Source organism: Aythya ferina (genome assembly GCF_964211825.1).
Source record: "Aythya ferina genome assembly, chromosome: 25".
Lineage (NCBI taxonomy): Eukaryota > Metazoa > Chordata > Aves > Anseriformes > Anatidae > Aythya > Aythya ferina.
Window position 1 is genome coordinate 6,675,563 of NC_140323.1, and position 15,261 is coordinate 6,690,823.

The window sequence follows — 15,261 nt, forward strand, 5'->3', positions numbered from 1 at the left end:
AGGCCATGTTGGGTGCCCAGAGCACGCCGGGAGATGTAGTTCTGGGACTCCGGACTTCCGGGAGGCCATGTTGAGTGCCCAGAGCATGCCGGGAGATGTAGTTCTGGGACTCCGGACTTCCGGGAGGCCATGTTGAGTGCCCAGAGCATACCGGGAAATGTAGTTCTCAGGAACGAGGGTTGTGGTTAGGGGCTGGGGCTGGGGCTAGGGTTAGGCCTAGTGAATGCTGGTTCTCTGTGTTTGCAGATGATGGTGAGCCCGTTTAAACAAACTCCAGTTGAAGAAGTTTCAGTTACTTGCTTGGTAATATTGTCAGTTCAACATTAAAAGCTGCAGCAAAAGGGGATTTTTGCTTCTAGAAACACCCCAGGTCTCTTGTCTGCTCTCTGCATGCTTTTGAGATAAAGCAGATTTTAAAAAAGAAACAAACAAAAAAAGAAAATCAAATAAAACATCACAGCTGCTGTTGTGCCTGCTTTCTTCCTACTTTCTTTTGATTTGCCCCTCCCCTTTACCACGTGATTTGGTTTGGGTGCTGGGTGGGGCCAAATGGTATATGAGCCGCAGGCATGCCATCAGAGAGCTCCTTCTGCCTGGGCTGATCTTCGGGGTAAGTGCTTTGTGTTTCCTTCAATCAGTTGCAGGGTTCTCTAGACAGGCTGGAGTCGATGGATTTCTGGATTTCTAAGTGCTTGGAATTCACTTAATAGAGGGATATTTAGTAGAGGTTGCTGGCTCACTGTTTTTTGTGATGGTGGGATACTCTTCTGTTTTTGAGCTATATTTTAATCTCTAAATGTGTAAAACCACTGGTGTAACTCTCCAGAGGACTAAAACCAGCTTGATTGCATGGTACACATGGCTTGATAGCGTAGATGCAGCATTACCAAGAAACTGAGCAGTGTTGTATCAGAGTCACCTTTTTCATCTGCAAAGGGTAAGTCTGTGATTACCCCTGTGGGGCTGCTGTGCGTGCATGTCTTTTTGGCATTTGTGGAGCTCAGTTGTTTTTTTGTGTGTGTATGTTCTAAGTTTTTGGTTTTTTTTGAGGGGCAAATAGTGTGTGTGCTGAGTGTGGTTGGCAGGAGGAGGTGGGGAGCTGCTCAGGACTGGTAGGTTTGGTTTCTAGGAATATGCAGCATCCTTCTTGCGGGATGCAACTGATTGTTGGGCGGGAACATTCCAGCTTGTGTGTCTTAAGCAATTGAGCTCGTGTAGTGTGTGTTGTGTGGCCCGGGCAGAGTTTGCTGTGGCGCTGTGAACGAGGAATCTCAGTTAGAATTGGTGAGCAGCTGAAGTACCAGAGCTGGGAAGAAAGAGGTATTGCAGCAGGTACGCTGTGGCTATGAGGTGCCTCAGAGTGTGCTTTTCTCTTTTCTTTGCAAGTGCTTAGTGCAGTAGTGGAGAGGGAAGGGAAATCCTCATGTCACAAAGCACTTGCAGGAAGGTTAGTGTTGTCAGCCTGGTCATCCCTTATCTGAAGCAAAGGGAAGATTGTTTGGTGTTTGATTGTTTTGGCATATAACCTGTTCTGCTCCTAGATTTTTCTTTCTACATAAAAAAATGTTTGAGCTATTTCCAGTTAAGAAAGTTCCAGTTACTTGCTGGGTCGTATTGTCCTTTCAATATTCAAAGCTGCAGCAATAGCATGGGGATTGTTGCTTCTAGAAACACCCCAGTTCTCTTGTCTGCATGCTAAAACAGATTTCAAAAAAAAAAAAAAACAACCAAGAAACACACACACAAACAACAACAACGAAAAACCACCATTGGGTGATTTGTTGTGAATGCAATGATCATTTAATCCCTTTGTTTTCCCAGGTGATGTGGATGATACTGGCTGCACTGTTGGAGCTTGGATTTGGAGAGGAACAGGTGAGCACAATGGTATGTTGCATCAGTACTAGTCAGCATTGTGGAGCAGGTGGGCACTGGGGCTGGTGTCCTAGTGAATGCTGGTACTCTGTTTTTGCAGCTGATGATGACCCTGGCAATTAACTAAGATGTGATGACAGCTGATGTGGTAGGCCATGGGTGTACTAATACATTGTCCGGACTGTTTTGGCAAAGATATCCGGTCTGCCTCTGGGCACGTACTGAAGGGCAGCTGGCACAGTCATCTCTGTGGTGTTTGGCAGATGTGGATGGGGGAGAGTTGAGCTGCTTGCGAGCAGCTGCTCGCATAGTGCTTGAATAGTGCTGGAGGAGAGGTTTGTTGTTGAATCGTCAAAGCTTTCAGATGTGGACTGTTTTTTTTCTTTCTTTATTTATTTTTTTTTGGCAAGCCTTAGATAAACCTCAGGAGGAGTCAGCCAAAGGAAAGAACACCTTCCGGAATTGTCAAGCTCTCATTTGGCAGCTCAGTGACTGGTTTGGTCTATTTCTAAGGTGCTGAGGCAAGTTGTCCACTGTTTTGAAATGATAATGTTGTAAACAGGGTCCCTTGTGTTGTTGAGGGATGGGTACTAATACTGGCAGCTGAATGACTATCCTGTGACTGTTTTCATTTGATAAAGCTGAAACACAGTGTACAACCTGGGACATCACACCCAGAGCTGCCTCTGGCAAGGTGAGTGAGGAACAGATGTAGGAGTTGTTGAGTTGCAGGTGTGGGAATAGAAATGTTGTTTTTGCAGAGTTACATTGTTTAGAAGGAGGGAATGTGGTACTGAGATATGCTTACAGTGATAAGAAAGTTTAGCAGGCGACCTTGTAAAATGCAGACAATCAGACTCCTTAGGACAATTAGGTGAAAATCACGGTGTCAAGTCAGATAAGTGAAGAAACATTACCACTTCAAACAGTAAAAATGTCAAAAGAAATTTGAAATTTAACAGGCCGGCGACTGAAGGCCATGCATTGTTTGTGAAGCATCAGATAGATTGTGAATCTGGATTACCCACTCAGTGGGGAAACAGGGGAGGGTCCTGCCATCAAAAGGTATATAAACTGTGTTTTGGAACTAGTAGATGCGCTCTCTCCTGCTTGTGGGGCGCCCGCCATTGCAATCGCGAATAAATTACTACTTCACTGAGATCCTCGCCTGAGCCTAAGTTATTGGTTACGGAGTGTTTCTCACAATTTGGGGGCTCGTCCGGGATCCAGTCACCTACTGGGGAGCCCCACCGCCACAGCAGCAGGAAGGCATGCCCCGCTGATTTCAGCGGTCCTGTGCATCGACGGTGGCGGTTCTGCGGAAAGCTGACAGAGGGCCCGAGACTGGTTAAAGAGGCAGGATCCGTGAAGTAGTGGGGAAAGGAAGAAGGTAGGCACTCTGGCTTTTTTTTAAGAATCGATCCGGTAACTCTGTGCACAGACCAAGGTAAGAAATATTAAGTATTGCCTTGGGGGTCGGGTGATCTGGTGTATGGTAAGCCCTTGCATGGGGAAGTGCTGGCACTACACCAGGGGAATCTGGTGTACGATAATCTTTGCACGGGGAAGTGCTTGGAAGTACACCAGGGAATCTGGGAAACTCAGTTGTGCGGTAACGCTGGCACGGGGAAGTGCTTGGTGGTACACCCCCATCTTTCAGTACGTTGGTGTGTGGTACACTGCAGAAGGGAAAATTCTGTAGCACATACTGGCGAGGGTTAGGAAAAATGGGAAAATATGAGTTCCAGGGGACAGGGATATCCCTGGGGGAGTGCCTACTAATAGTTCTTCCTGAAGAATGATAAGAAATTGGAAACATAATCCCAAAATTAGAGGGATTGTAAAAGAAAAATAATAATAAAAAAAAAGGGTTAAATATTGTGTATCAGTCTGGACAAAAGAACTAATTAAGGAAACAGCAGTATTTTGGCCAAAATACAGGTCTGATGAAAATTCAGGCTTTAAATTTATGTGTAAACAATAAGATTCTTTTTTCAGAGAAGGAGCCAAGTTATGCTCCCTATAATCTTAATATTGAACTGGTGGCAGCAGCAGTCACTCCAGGAAGGGAGACAGGGACTGGAATTAACACTGTATTAACACTGTCCCTAAAGAAGGATCGTACTCTAGGCTCTGGCAAGAATTAGAACAAGGTAGAAGATATGTTGAGAATTTTGCCTTCCCTGATACTAACAGTACTAACACTAACTGTGTATCCTCTTAGGTGAACTACCCCCTCTTCCTTACCAGCAGAGAGGTTAGGACTTTTAAGAAGAAGAGGAAGTCTTTATTCGAGGACCCCAACAGCCTAGTTGAACAATTAGACCAGTTCCTACGACCTGATTTATACTCTTGGGGGAGGGAATTATGTCTATAAGTATGTTGTTTACAGGGAAAGAAATGGGAATGATCAGGAGGAGAGCTGCTATACAAGAATAGGAAAGAGCTCATCCTCCAGGACCAGGGGTAATACCAGCAGGGCAGAAATACCCACTTGCCAATCCTGGCTGGAATAATAATAGTGTGCAACACAGAAATCATATGAGAGACTTGGGGTCAGAATGAGAAAGTACTTGGGGATGAGACCTGAGGACCCAGTATCCCAAGGGCTCTTGAAAGTTCATTGTGTGATTAAAGCCTGGCAAAATACGCAGAAAATGCTTCAGAAGGTGGGGGGATGTAGTGAACAGTCACTGGGGGACCCTCCTGCGGGAGACCCTGGAGGTGTGTGTCCGGAGGGGAGATGAGAAAGAAAAGCAGAGAGCGAAACTAATGGTATTGACAGTGCAGCGGGTAGTGAGGCAGAGGGTTGGAGAAAGATGAAGAAAATCTTCAGGGGGAGTCAGGGCCAGGATGGAAAGGAGAGGAAGAGAGATGAAGGAATGGCAGGCAAAGAAGGCTGCCTGTGTTGTGACCCGAATCCTGGCAGGGACAGGCTTTCATAAGATGTTTTAAGTGTGGCCAGGCTGGCCACTTCGAATAGGAATATCTGGAGTGGAAGAAGGAGGAAAGAAGGAAAATGGGATGAAATATGCTATATTGATATGTTGTTTCAGTATCTTGGAGGGAAAAGGTATGGAATTAAGTTGGACCCTGAGCCTTTGGTGCTGGTATTAGAAAAGTACAGGCTGGAAAAAGATAAAGGAAGTGTTAAAAGGGTTGCTGAAGGTGTTAAAGGTGTGGCATGTAGTATTTAACAGAGCTGTTTGAAGTTGAATGAGCAGGGAAAGGAGATGTAGGCATTATCTAAGTAACAGTCTAGAAGTTTTGGTATATTTGCATATTTGCTGTGGTGTTTGGTCAGTTTCCCAAGCATCGGGGAGGGGGGAACAGCCTGCTCCACCAGCGGCCTCTCCAGCGGCCGCAGGGGGGCTTCGGCTCCAGTGCCTGGAGCGCCTCCTCCCCCTCCTTCTGCACTGACTTTGGTGTCTGCGGGGGGGTTTCTTGCTCTCCCAACTGCTGTTGAGCAGCAGGTTTTTGTTTGTTTCTTTGTTTGTTTGTTTTCGTGGATGTGCTCTCACAGAGGCACGGACTGTGTTGCTCATGGCTTGGCTCTGGGCAGCAGTGAGCCCCTTTGGGCCAGATGAAATTGTCCCTTATCTGCCACGGGGAGGCTTCTGGGTTTTTCTCACGGGGGCTGCCACTGCAGTTTCTCACCCCCCTACTCACAGCCCCCGAACCTTGCCATCAAACCCAATACACTGGGGAACAGCTAGGTCATTACTAACCTGTAAAGTATCAGGGATTAAATTAACTAATGAAACCCTAAAAAGTGATGGGGGTAGAAGGGGCTGGGATAACAGTGCCACTTTGGGGGGGGATACCAAGCTGAGACTACGGGATAAAATGATCACTGGGTAATTATTGTATGTACCCAAGGCGAGGACTAATTTGTTGGGAAGGGATTTGATGATGAAATTGGGCATTCAACTAGTAAATTGTTAGACTGGAATTGATTCAAAGATCGAAGCCGAAATTCCTTTAAGTGGTATATTCTTTATTGCAGCGCTGGATGCACGGGGGATCTCTCCTCCTATCGTGCATACTCAAAACAAAAAGCAGTCTTGAATTTATACAATCAATCTATCAATATTCTACAAGCACCTATACATATGCATTACCTATCCCCGCCTTCCCTCGCTTCTTATGCTAATTAGCCTTTTGGCACCTTGCGCCTGCGTAGAGCCTTCCAAGAATTGTGGGCAGGGGTCTTTGGGACGTGGGCAGGGGTCTTTGGGAGGAAGACCCCAAGTCTTCCTCACAGTGTACTTTTCACCTTTGGTCAGGAATCTGCTGAATTGGCATGTTTCTTAATTGCAAGAGCTGGTTGTTGCCAATTCTTCCCTTTGTTGTATCTTTATAATGAATTCCAATGTCCAGTTTTGAGATTTATAGTCCTTACATTTGTTTCTCTGTCCGTCTGCCACTTCCTTATCATGAGTTTCAGTGTCTTGTTTCGAGATATACAGTCCATGTCTGGGGATTGTCCTTGCCTCCCCAATGCCTCCTTAATCAATCCCCCCTTTTCTTTTCCCATGCAAATTCTTTTGCATCAGATACTTTCATTATTTCAGGCATCTAAACAACATGCACACAAATATTCCTAACACTACTAATACGATTAGAGCAATGAATACTTGTTTCAACCATTGGAAATTGGGCAACCAGGAGGTTAACTTATTCCATATTTCACTAAAACTCCATGAAAGATCATCTTTACTGATCTCATGTAGGATCCTTGTCTGCTTCCATATTTCTTCCAGGTCGGTAGAGATCCTTCCACTCTGATCTACATACATACAACAGCTTGTGTTTATTACTGTACAGACTCCCCCTTGAGCGGCCAGTAACAAGTCTAGGGCCATCCAATTTTGTAATACTACCTGTGATAAACTAGATATCTCTTCTTGTTGAGCCTTTATAGCATCCAGAGTTTTGTTTTCTAACTTCTCTATAATTGCAGAAATATTAACTATCGCCTTTTCCAATTCACTCACTCCTAACCATGGGATAAACCATCGAACGAAACTATGAAAAGCGGTGTGTCTCTCTATCAATGGATTGTTAATTTTTCGTCTGATTCTCCGCATATGATTTCTCAAGTAACCTCGAGGCACTACATCATGTACTGCCATACTGGGGACTACTGCTCCAAGAGTGCAAGTTCCCTTCCAATTCTCAGGCAAGACCTTACGGGCTGTATCATTGCATAGCCAATACCACCCTTTTCCTTCTGGAACCGTCCAGCTGGTTGAATTTGCCCAGCTGCTAGTCGTACTAATATCAATTGTTCAATTACAAGATGTCTGATTTCCCACATAAGTAGTATCCGTATTTATACAATGCTGTTTTCCTATACCCTTAGGCGGGTTACACCTTTGTACACATACATAATAGGATTCTAACGGCATGAAGCTACTCACTTCTAGTTCCAAAACTTCTTAATATTTTCGACCCCAAGATGTGTTTTCCCACAAATTAGTCCAAGATAAGTTTGCAGGCAAGGGAATCCCGATTAACGATACACCCTTATTCCCATGCTGTGGCAGATGGGTGCATACCCAACAGTTCGTCTTATTAGTTACTTGAGAAATTGTTTGTATTAAGGTCAGGTGTAAGTTCTCATCCCAAGTTGCCCACCCCGAATCCGAGAACCGCACCCCTGCAATCATTAGGATCTGGAAAACCATAATTTTGTTGGTCCAATTGGAGTGGTGGTCTATATCCTCGCCGGGACCTTCTTCACCCTTGAATTGTGGATCCAAGCTGCTTGCTTCTTAATCTTAATGGCGGTGTGTGTTGTCAGTAATACTTGGTATGGTCCCATCCACTTTCCTTCCATTTTTCCTGTAGGGGTTGTCCTGAAAAAGTCTTTATATATATATAATTCCCGAGCTTAAAGGGGTGGATTGGTTGATCCAACCGTCTAGCCCTGGTCCCTAAAACAAATGTATGTACTTTATTTAATTGTTTCTGAAGTTCAGTTATATAAGCATATAAATATTCTGATCCTAACTGCGTTAGGTCCTCTCCACTAAATAGAAATTGCTATGGCCTTCCATATAAGATTTTGAAGGGACTCAAATTCCCTTTTATTCTAGGTTTAACTCTAATTCCAAGTAATGCTAAAGGGAGGGATTGAGTCCATGACAAATTAGCTTCTTATCCAATTTTAGCTATTTATTGTTTAATTAAATGGTTCATTTTTTCTACCTGTCGATCATCTACATATTGTAACAAATCACCTTCAGTGTCCGGAGGTATCCATGTTTCGAGTTCCCTTGCTAATTGGTTTCCAAAAATAGTGGGGCTATTCTTGAATCCTTGAGGTAGTAATGTCCACGTAAGCTGCGTCTTTCTGCCTGAATCGGGATTTTCCCATTCAAAGGCAAATAGGTTTTGGCTTTCTGTGGCTAAGCCTAGGCAGAAGGCGTCTTTTAAATCCAGTACGGTAAACCAGACCAACTCGTCCCTTAACTTGGTCAATAGCGTATAAGGGTTTGCTACCACAGGGTGTATATCCTCAGTGATTTTATTTATGGCCCTCAAATCCTGAACTAGCCTATAGCTTTTTCATCTGCCTTTTTAATTGGCAATATGGGTGCATTGTATTCTGATTCGCATTCAATCAATAATCTATACTGTAAAAATTTATTAATTATCTCTTTAATTCCTTTCCTATCTTCTATCCTCAAAGGATATTACTTAACCTTAACGGGTTTCTCTCCTGGCTTTAATTTAATAATTATTAAGGTCACATTTTTAGCTCTTCCAGGGACTTCGGTAGCCCAAACTCCTGGACATACTTGATCTGTGATCTCTAAAGGTATTTCACTTTTAGGGTCAGTTTGTATTAGTGCCAAGCTTAACACATTTATTAGTTGTTTTTCTCCTATTCTTAATTCCATTTTCCCTTTTTCAAAGACAATTTCTGCTCCTACTTGCTCTAATAAATCTCTACCTAAGAGTGCCCATGAGGAGCTAGGCATAGATAAAAATCTGTGTATGCCCCATTGTTTCCCTAACTTGTACTTCAAAGGTTCACAAAAATAAGCCTTTTCGGTTACACCTTGTCCTGGTTTCAGTTAGAACAGAGTTAATATTCTTCCTGGTAGCTGGTAGAATGCTATGTTTTGGCTTAGGATGAGAAGAGTGCTGATAACACCCTGATGTTTTAATTGTTGCAGAGCAGTGCTTATACCAAGCCAAAGACATCTCAGCTTCTTGCTCTGTCCTGCCAACAGGCAGGCTGGGGGTGCAGTAAGAGCTGGGAGGGGACAGACCCAGGACAGGTGACCCAAACCAGCCAGAGGGGTATTCCATAGCATCTGACGTCAGGCTAAACAATACATAGGGGTGGCTAGCCAGGGGGAGGGGGCCGGACTGCTCGGGGTTAGGCTGGGCATCGGTCAGCGGGTGGTGAGCAATTGCATTGTGCATCACTTGTTTGTACACATTAGTAGTAGTGGTACTATTATCATCATTTTATTATTATTATTATTATTATTATTATTATTATTATTTTGTCTTATTAAACTGTCTTTATCTCAACTCACGGGCTTCACTTTCCATTTCTCTCCCCCGTCCCAGAGAGGGAGGGGGAGGGTGAGCGAACAGCTGCATGGTGTTTAGCTGCCGGCCGGGTTAAACCACAACACACCTTTTACCCTAACATAATAATTCTGTGAAGGCATTAATGCTTGATTTAGAACTGAATACGTTGCCCCATAGCAATAAGAAATTTCACTTCCATTCCTCCCCTAGCTTCATTATAACCAGCGGAGGTACTAGGGTAGATTCCCCAGGTCCCCATTATTCCTGTTGAAATCAGGGGTCAATTACCCTAGGAAAAGGCTAGTCAATTTGTCCTCCGAAGCCAGGTCCAAACCGTTTTGTTTTATTTATTTATTTGTTTATTTATTTTCATCACATTTCAGAGTTGGTCCAAAAATTCCATAGGGGTTTCTTTTAGACCTTGTTGGAAGCATATTCTCAATTCCCAATTCATCCAGGTTTTAGTATTTACTTAACCGTTCATAATTTTCAGGATGATTCGGGTCTTAGTGGGGGTCGGTCAGGGGAATGCAATTGTCCACAGTTCCCTGAGCGGTCCCATCGGCAATCTGAGCTCGCACATGAACTCAGGTTGTTTTAAGAGTTAACTGCTTTTCTGTTTCTGTGACAACTCTCTCGGACCCATCATAGTCCCTTTGCCCCAAAGGGCTAACACCCATGATTTTAAGATCTCTGCCTCGGGCAGAGGCAGAACTATTAACATTCCCACATCCTCTTTCCCTGCTCATTCAACTTCAAACACCTTTAACACTTTCAACAACCCTTTTAACACTTCCTTTATCTTTCTCCAGCCTGTACTTCTCTAATGCCAACATCAAAGGCTCAGTCAGGGGCCAACTTAATTCTGTACCTTTTCCCACCAAGATGCTGAAACACCAGTATACAACATTTCATCCTGTTCTGCTTCTCAAAAAAAACAACGTTAACTGTAGCATAATATTATAGTTTAAAGTTCCATTTAGGGGCCACTTTTCTCCACATTCCAGCTTATAAAGCGGCCACCACTGATTACGATATTTTATCAATGTTTTCCTGTTCACGCTTCCACCGGCAGATCCTCCAATATCCTTCCAGTGACTTAAAACACATCCTAACACACTTTTCTTTAAAATTTCACTGCTTGTTTGCCCCCCCATTTTCCAGTTTACACTTTCAGAATACACGTTTTACTTACAAAAGTGTATCACAAAACGTATCACTCACAAAAATACGGGCACGCATTATCTTTCAGTAGCGATGTCACAAAACTACTATTATCAGCAATATTGCCAAAATCACAGTAACAATAGTCAGAGTCAAATTCCACATGTGATAAGTCAGAAAACCGAACTGTGTAACACCGTAACGATATCTCTCTTATAACAATGCCACGAACCTACTATTACCACCAGAAAAATAGCCAAAATCGCAGTAACAATAACCAAAGTTAAATACCATACTCCATGAGTCAGAAAACCGAAATAGACAACACAATTCCAGATGGACCTTAAAGCGAGCTCTTTCCTTAAGGTCCCCAAATATACTTATGGTGCTTACCACAAAGTATATACCAAACACTGCCTCGCAGAAGATCACCTTCTGACTTACAGACAGTTCCAGATACAGATGGACCCCAAGGTCCCCAGATATACTTGTGGTACTAACCACAAAGTATATACCAAACACTGTCCTGCAGAAGTCACCTTCCGACTTACTGGACAGTCCCAGATGACCGGTCTACCAGAAAACCAAACCAGAATAAAGAATATACTCACTGACAATGATGGGGTCCTTGTCTGCCTCCGCAGTGATCCGGTGAGTCGAGGAGTCCCTCCGGGAAATCCCGGGGGTACCCTAGGGAGTCCTGTTCCCAGCGGGTCCTGCGGTCCGGCAGAGAGGTCGTCCCATCTGGGGTGCCAGATTGATTCAAAGATCGAAGCCGAAATTCCTTTAAGTGGTATATTCTTTATTGCAGCGCTGGATGCACGGGGGATCTCTCCTCCTATCGTGCATACTCAAAACAAAAAGCAGTCTTGAATTTATACAATCAATCTATCAATATTCTACAAGCACCTATACATATGCATTACCTATCCCCGCCTTCCCTCGCTTCTTATGCTAATTAGCCTTTTGGCACCTTGCGCCTGCGTAGAGCCTTCCAAGAATTGTGGGCAGGGGTCTTTGGGACGTGGGCAGGGGTCTTTGGGAGGAAGACCCCAAGTCTTCCTCACAGTGTACTTTTCACCTTTGGTCAGGAATCTGCTGAATTGGCATGTTTCTTAATTGCAAGAGCTGGTTGTTGCCAATTCTTCCCTTTGTTGTATCTTTATAATGAATTCCAATGTCCAGTTTTGAGATTTATAGTCCTTACGTTTGTTTCTCTGTCCGTCTGCCACTTCCTTATCATGAGTTCCAGTGTCTTGTTTCGAGATATACAGTCCATGTCTGGGGATTGTCCTTGCCTCCCCAGTGCCTCCCCAATGCCTCCCCAATACCTCCTTAATCAGAATAACAGTGTTATTAATGGAGTGCTCTCTGGCCCTGAGAGCAAACATACATGTATATTCACCTCTGACTGGAAAGACCCTGAAATGGGGGCGGAAGCAACAATATAGGTGGACAATTTTACCTCAGGGGTTTACAGGGACACCTATCTATTTGGGTAAGTTCTAAAAGAAAAAGATTTTGGAGCAATTCCAACCTCCCAACAAGGTATTAATGTTAACAAATATGTGGATCATTTTCTATTGTCAGGACAGGAGAAAAGAGTTGTGAAGAAAGCTACTAACAAGCTATTCAACTTTCTGGGAAAGCAGGGCTTGGGAGTATTGAAAACAAATAAATAATAAATTACAATATAGAGAAAGAGAAGTCAGGTATTTAAGGCATCTAATGTCTGAGGGAAAATGAAGAATAAATCCAGAGAGAGTTCAGGGAATTATTGAAAATTAAGAAAGAACTAAAAAGTTTTAAAAGAATGATTTTTTTAAGGAATCAGGAGCCATGAAGTCTGAAGGAAAACGGATGGGAGAGAAATGCTGAATAAAGTGATAATGAGGCAAATATTAACTGGTTTACATCAAAAGAGTCATTGGGAGGTGCAAGCAATGTGTGATGTTGTGCTAAGAAAGTATGTCTGTGTAGGAATATACACTTTAGGGAAGCACATATGTATAGGATGTACTGTATGTCAAAAGGTAAATAAAAAGGTGTTCTGTAACCCACCTAGAGGGGGACAGGAGCCAGGGGTTTGACCTTTCCAAAGTATACAGGTAAACTTTACTGAGTTACTTGTTTGTCCTAATTGACCACGTGACTAGATGGGTGTAAGCTTTACTGCAAGGGTTAAAGCAGGCCTTAGAGATTGAGTGGGATTTTCACAGCCCCTGGCACCCTTCCTCTTCTGGGAAGGTAGAGCGAATGAATCAGACATTAAAGAAGCAATTAACTAAACTAGTGTTAGAAACCCAACTTCCTTGGGTAAAATGCGTACTCCTACAGGTTTAAACAGCACCAAGAAAGGATATAGGAATTTCACCATATGAGATGCTGTTCAGATTGCCCTATCTGGGCAGAAGGGATGAGATACCACAATTCAAAATAAGAGTTTTCTTAAGAACTGTGTTCTGGGGTTGTCCTCTTCTTTGTCATCTCTCAGGACCTGTGGGTTGTTGGCTCAAACCCCACCTTTGGAATTCCCCATGTCACCACCATCACCCAGGAAACCGGGTCCTGATTCGGACTGGAAAGAGTCAACTCCGGCCTGAATGGGAAGGACAATTACTGACCACTGAAACAGCCGTAAGAACTGTGGAAAAAGGTTGGACTCACTATACTCGAGTGAAGGCATCTGTTGACCCTAGTATCTGGGAAGCTGTTCCTACAAAAGACTTGTTGGAAGTTGAAATTGAAGAGAGAAATCTCATAGTGGACTCTGAGCAGGATAAGAGCTTACAATTGTAAACTAACCTTTTATTTTCACAGGTAACTAACGAGTGTGACTTGTGATTGAGAGAAAGGACAGACCTATAGCGAATTGCAGTGCTCCCAAGGGGGGGTTGTTATAGTAGTAGTGTACATCTCATTTTTTTGTATCGATAATTATTTGGAAACCTAAGGTTTAAAAATAATGACAGGGAAAAATCGATTACTAATTTTGTTTTTAGTGATTCTAGGCCTCAGAGAAGGCCTCGGTCAATTGGTAACTTGGAAAAGGCATGACCAGATAATAGCAAAAACAGGATACCCCATCAAAATATGGGTGACTGTGACAGAGGGTTATGTACCACAGGCCGTCACGTTTGATGCTTGTGAGGTGTTAGCTTGTGGAGATTTAAATGCCCAATGACAACTGAGCAGAGAGAACAAATAACTGGGAGAGACCCAACAGCCAGATTGAGAATAGCTGTATGGAAACGATCCTCTATTGCCATCAGAGAAAGGGAGAAACTCAAGGAGAAAACAGGAGGCCCTCTGAAATGTGGCAGTTCAAACATTTGAGATTCAAACAGGGTATGGGGATGTGAATGCCTGGATAGAATGGGTCAAATATACTGTCCAGAGTCTCAACCGTAGCAACTGCTATGCTTGTGCCTCGGGATGACCGATTGCCCAGATAAGGCCCTTCCCATGGGGGTGAACCGAAGACTCCCAAGGGATGCGATGTATGATTGCATTGTACCAAGAAAAGACTGCCTGGGGAAATGAGGCCTGTAAGTCTCTCTTTGCTGTTCCTTGCGTGATAGCAATATCACTGTTCCCCCTGCATTCTCTACAGCTATAGGTAACCACACAGCTTGCCTCTCATGGCAGGGTGTGACTGCTACCTGGCATCTGGGAGAATTTGCCTTGTGCTACCAAGGACTTGATGGGAAACTGCTCAAGACTAGAGATCCCCAGGGCAGATCTCTGGTGGTACGGTGGAGGGAAGATCTTACGGTCCACCCTACCATCTAATTGGGGAGGCACTTGTGCACCTGTTCAATTAGCTATACCCTTCACCCTGGCATTTGAAAGAGAAACATCACAAATACCCAGAAGAAGTAAAAGAGGCTTAGGAATATCATTTGATGATAGAGTATACATAGATTCTATTGGGGTACCTAGAGGAGTTCTGGATGAACATAAAGCCAGAAATTAAATTGCTGCAGGGTTTGAGTTACTGTTCTGGTGGGTAACAATCAATAAAAATGTGGATTGGATTAATTATTTCTATTATAATCAGCAGAGATCCATCAATTATACCAAGGATGCGATGAGAGGAATCGCTGAACAACTAGATGCCATCAGCAAAATGGCTTGGGAAAACAGGATAGCATTAGATATGATGTTCATGGAGAAGGGTGGTGTATGCGTGATGCTGGGCAACCATTGTTGTACTTTTATCCCTAACAATACTGCCCCGTATGGCACAGTAACTAGAGCATTGCAAGGGTTTACCACCCTTGCCAATGAATTGGCAGAAAATTCGGGAGCAGATACTTCCATCACAGGATGGTTGAAATCTTGGTTTGGTAAATGGAAAGGGATGGTAATGTCCATATTTACATCCTTGATTGTAGTAGCAGGAGTTTTGACGGCTATTGGCTGTTGCATTATCCCCTGTGTAAGGGGACTTGTCCAGCGGTTAATTGAAACCGCATTATTGAAACAAATGACCATAGATCCACCACCCTACTCAGATAAAATGATTATATTAGAGGAAATGGAGAGCAAAGAAAGTGAAGAAACTGAAGATATTTACCAAATTACACTTAAAATAAATAAATAAATAAAAACAAAAAGAGTTTTTGCAAAAATCAACAGTTTATTAAAAAAAAAAAAGGGGGGGGA

At 43.4% G+C, this 15,261-nt stretch overlaps 1 protein-coding gene across 49 annotated transcripts in view; it reads left to right on the forward strand.

The window, feature by feature from the left end:
• The first annotated feature begins 321 nt into the window (after positions 1-321).
• LOC311423810 (uncharacterized protein) overlaps positions 322-15,261 on the forward strand; it is a 31,060-nt gene continuing 16,120 nt past the window's right edge. For 5 of the 49 annotated variants that reach the window (XR_014685890.1, XR_014685891.1, XR_014685892.1 and 2 more), the window contains exons 1-2: positions 322-610; positions 1,822-1,887. Coding sequence is in view for 2 of the 49 variants with exons in the window: in XM_084498286.1 (XP_084354412.1) it covers positions 557-610; positions 1,822-1,887 (120 nt within the window). In the remaining 47 variants the exon portion in view is untranslated. Of the gene's footprint in view, positions 611-826; positions 938-1,821; positions 1,888-1,975; positions 2,024-2,285; positions 3,035-13,087; positions 13,414-15,261 lie in introns of those variants that run through there. The other 44 variants (XR_014685888.1, XR_014685889.1, XR_014685907.1 and 41 more) reach the window with 43 other exon arrangements.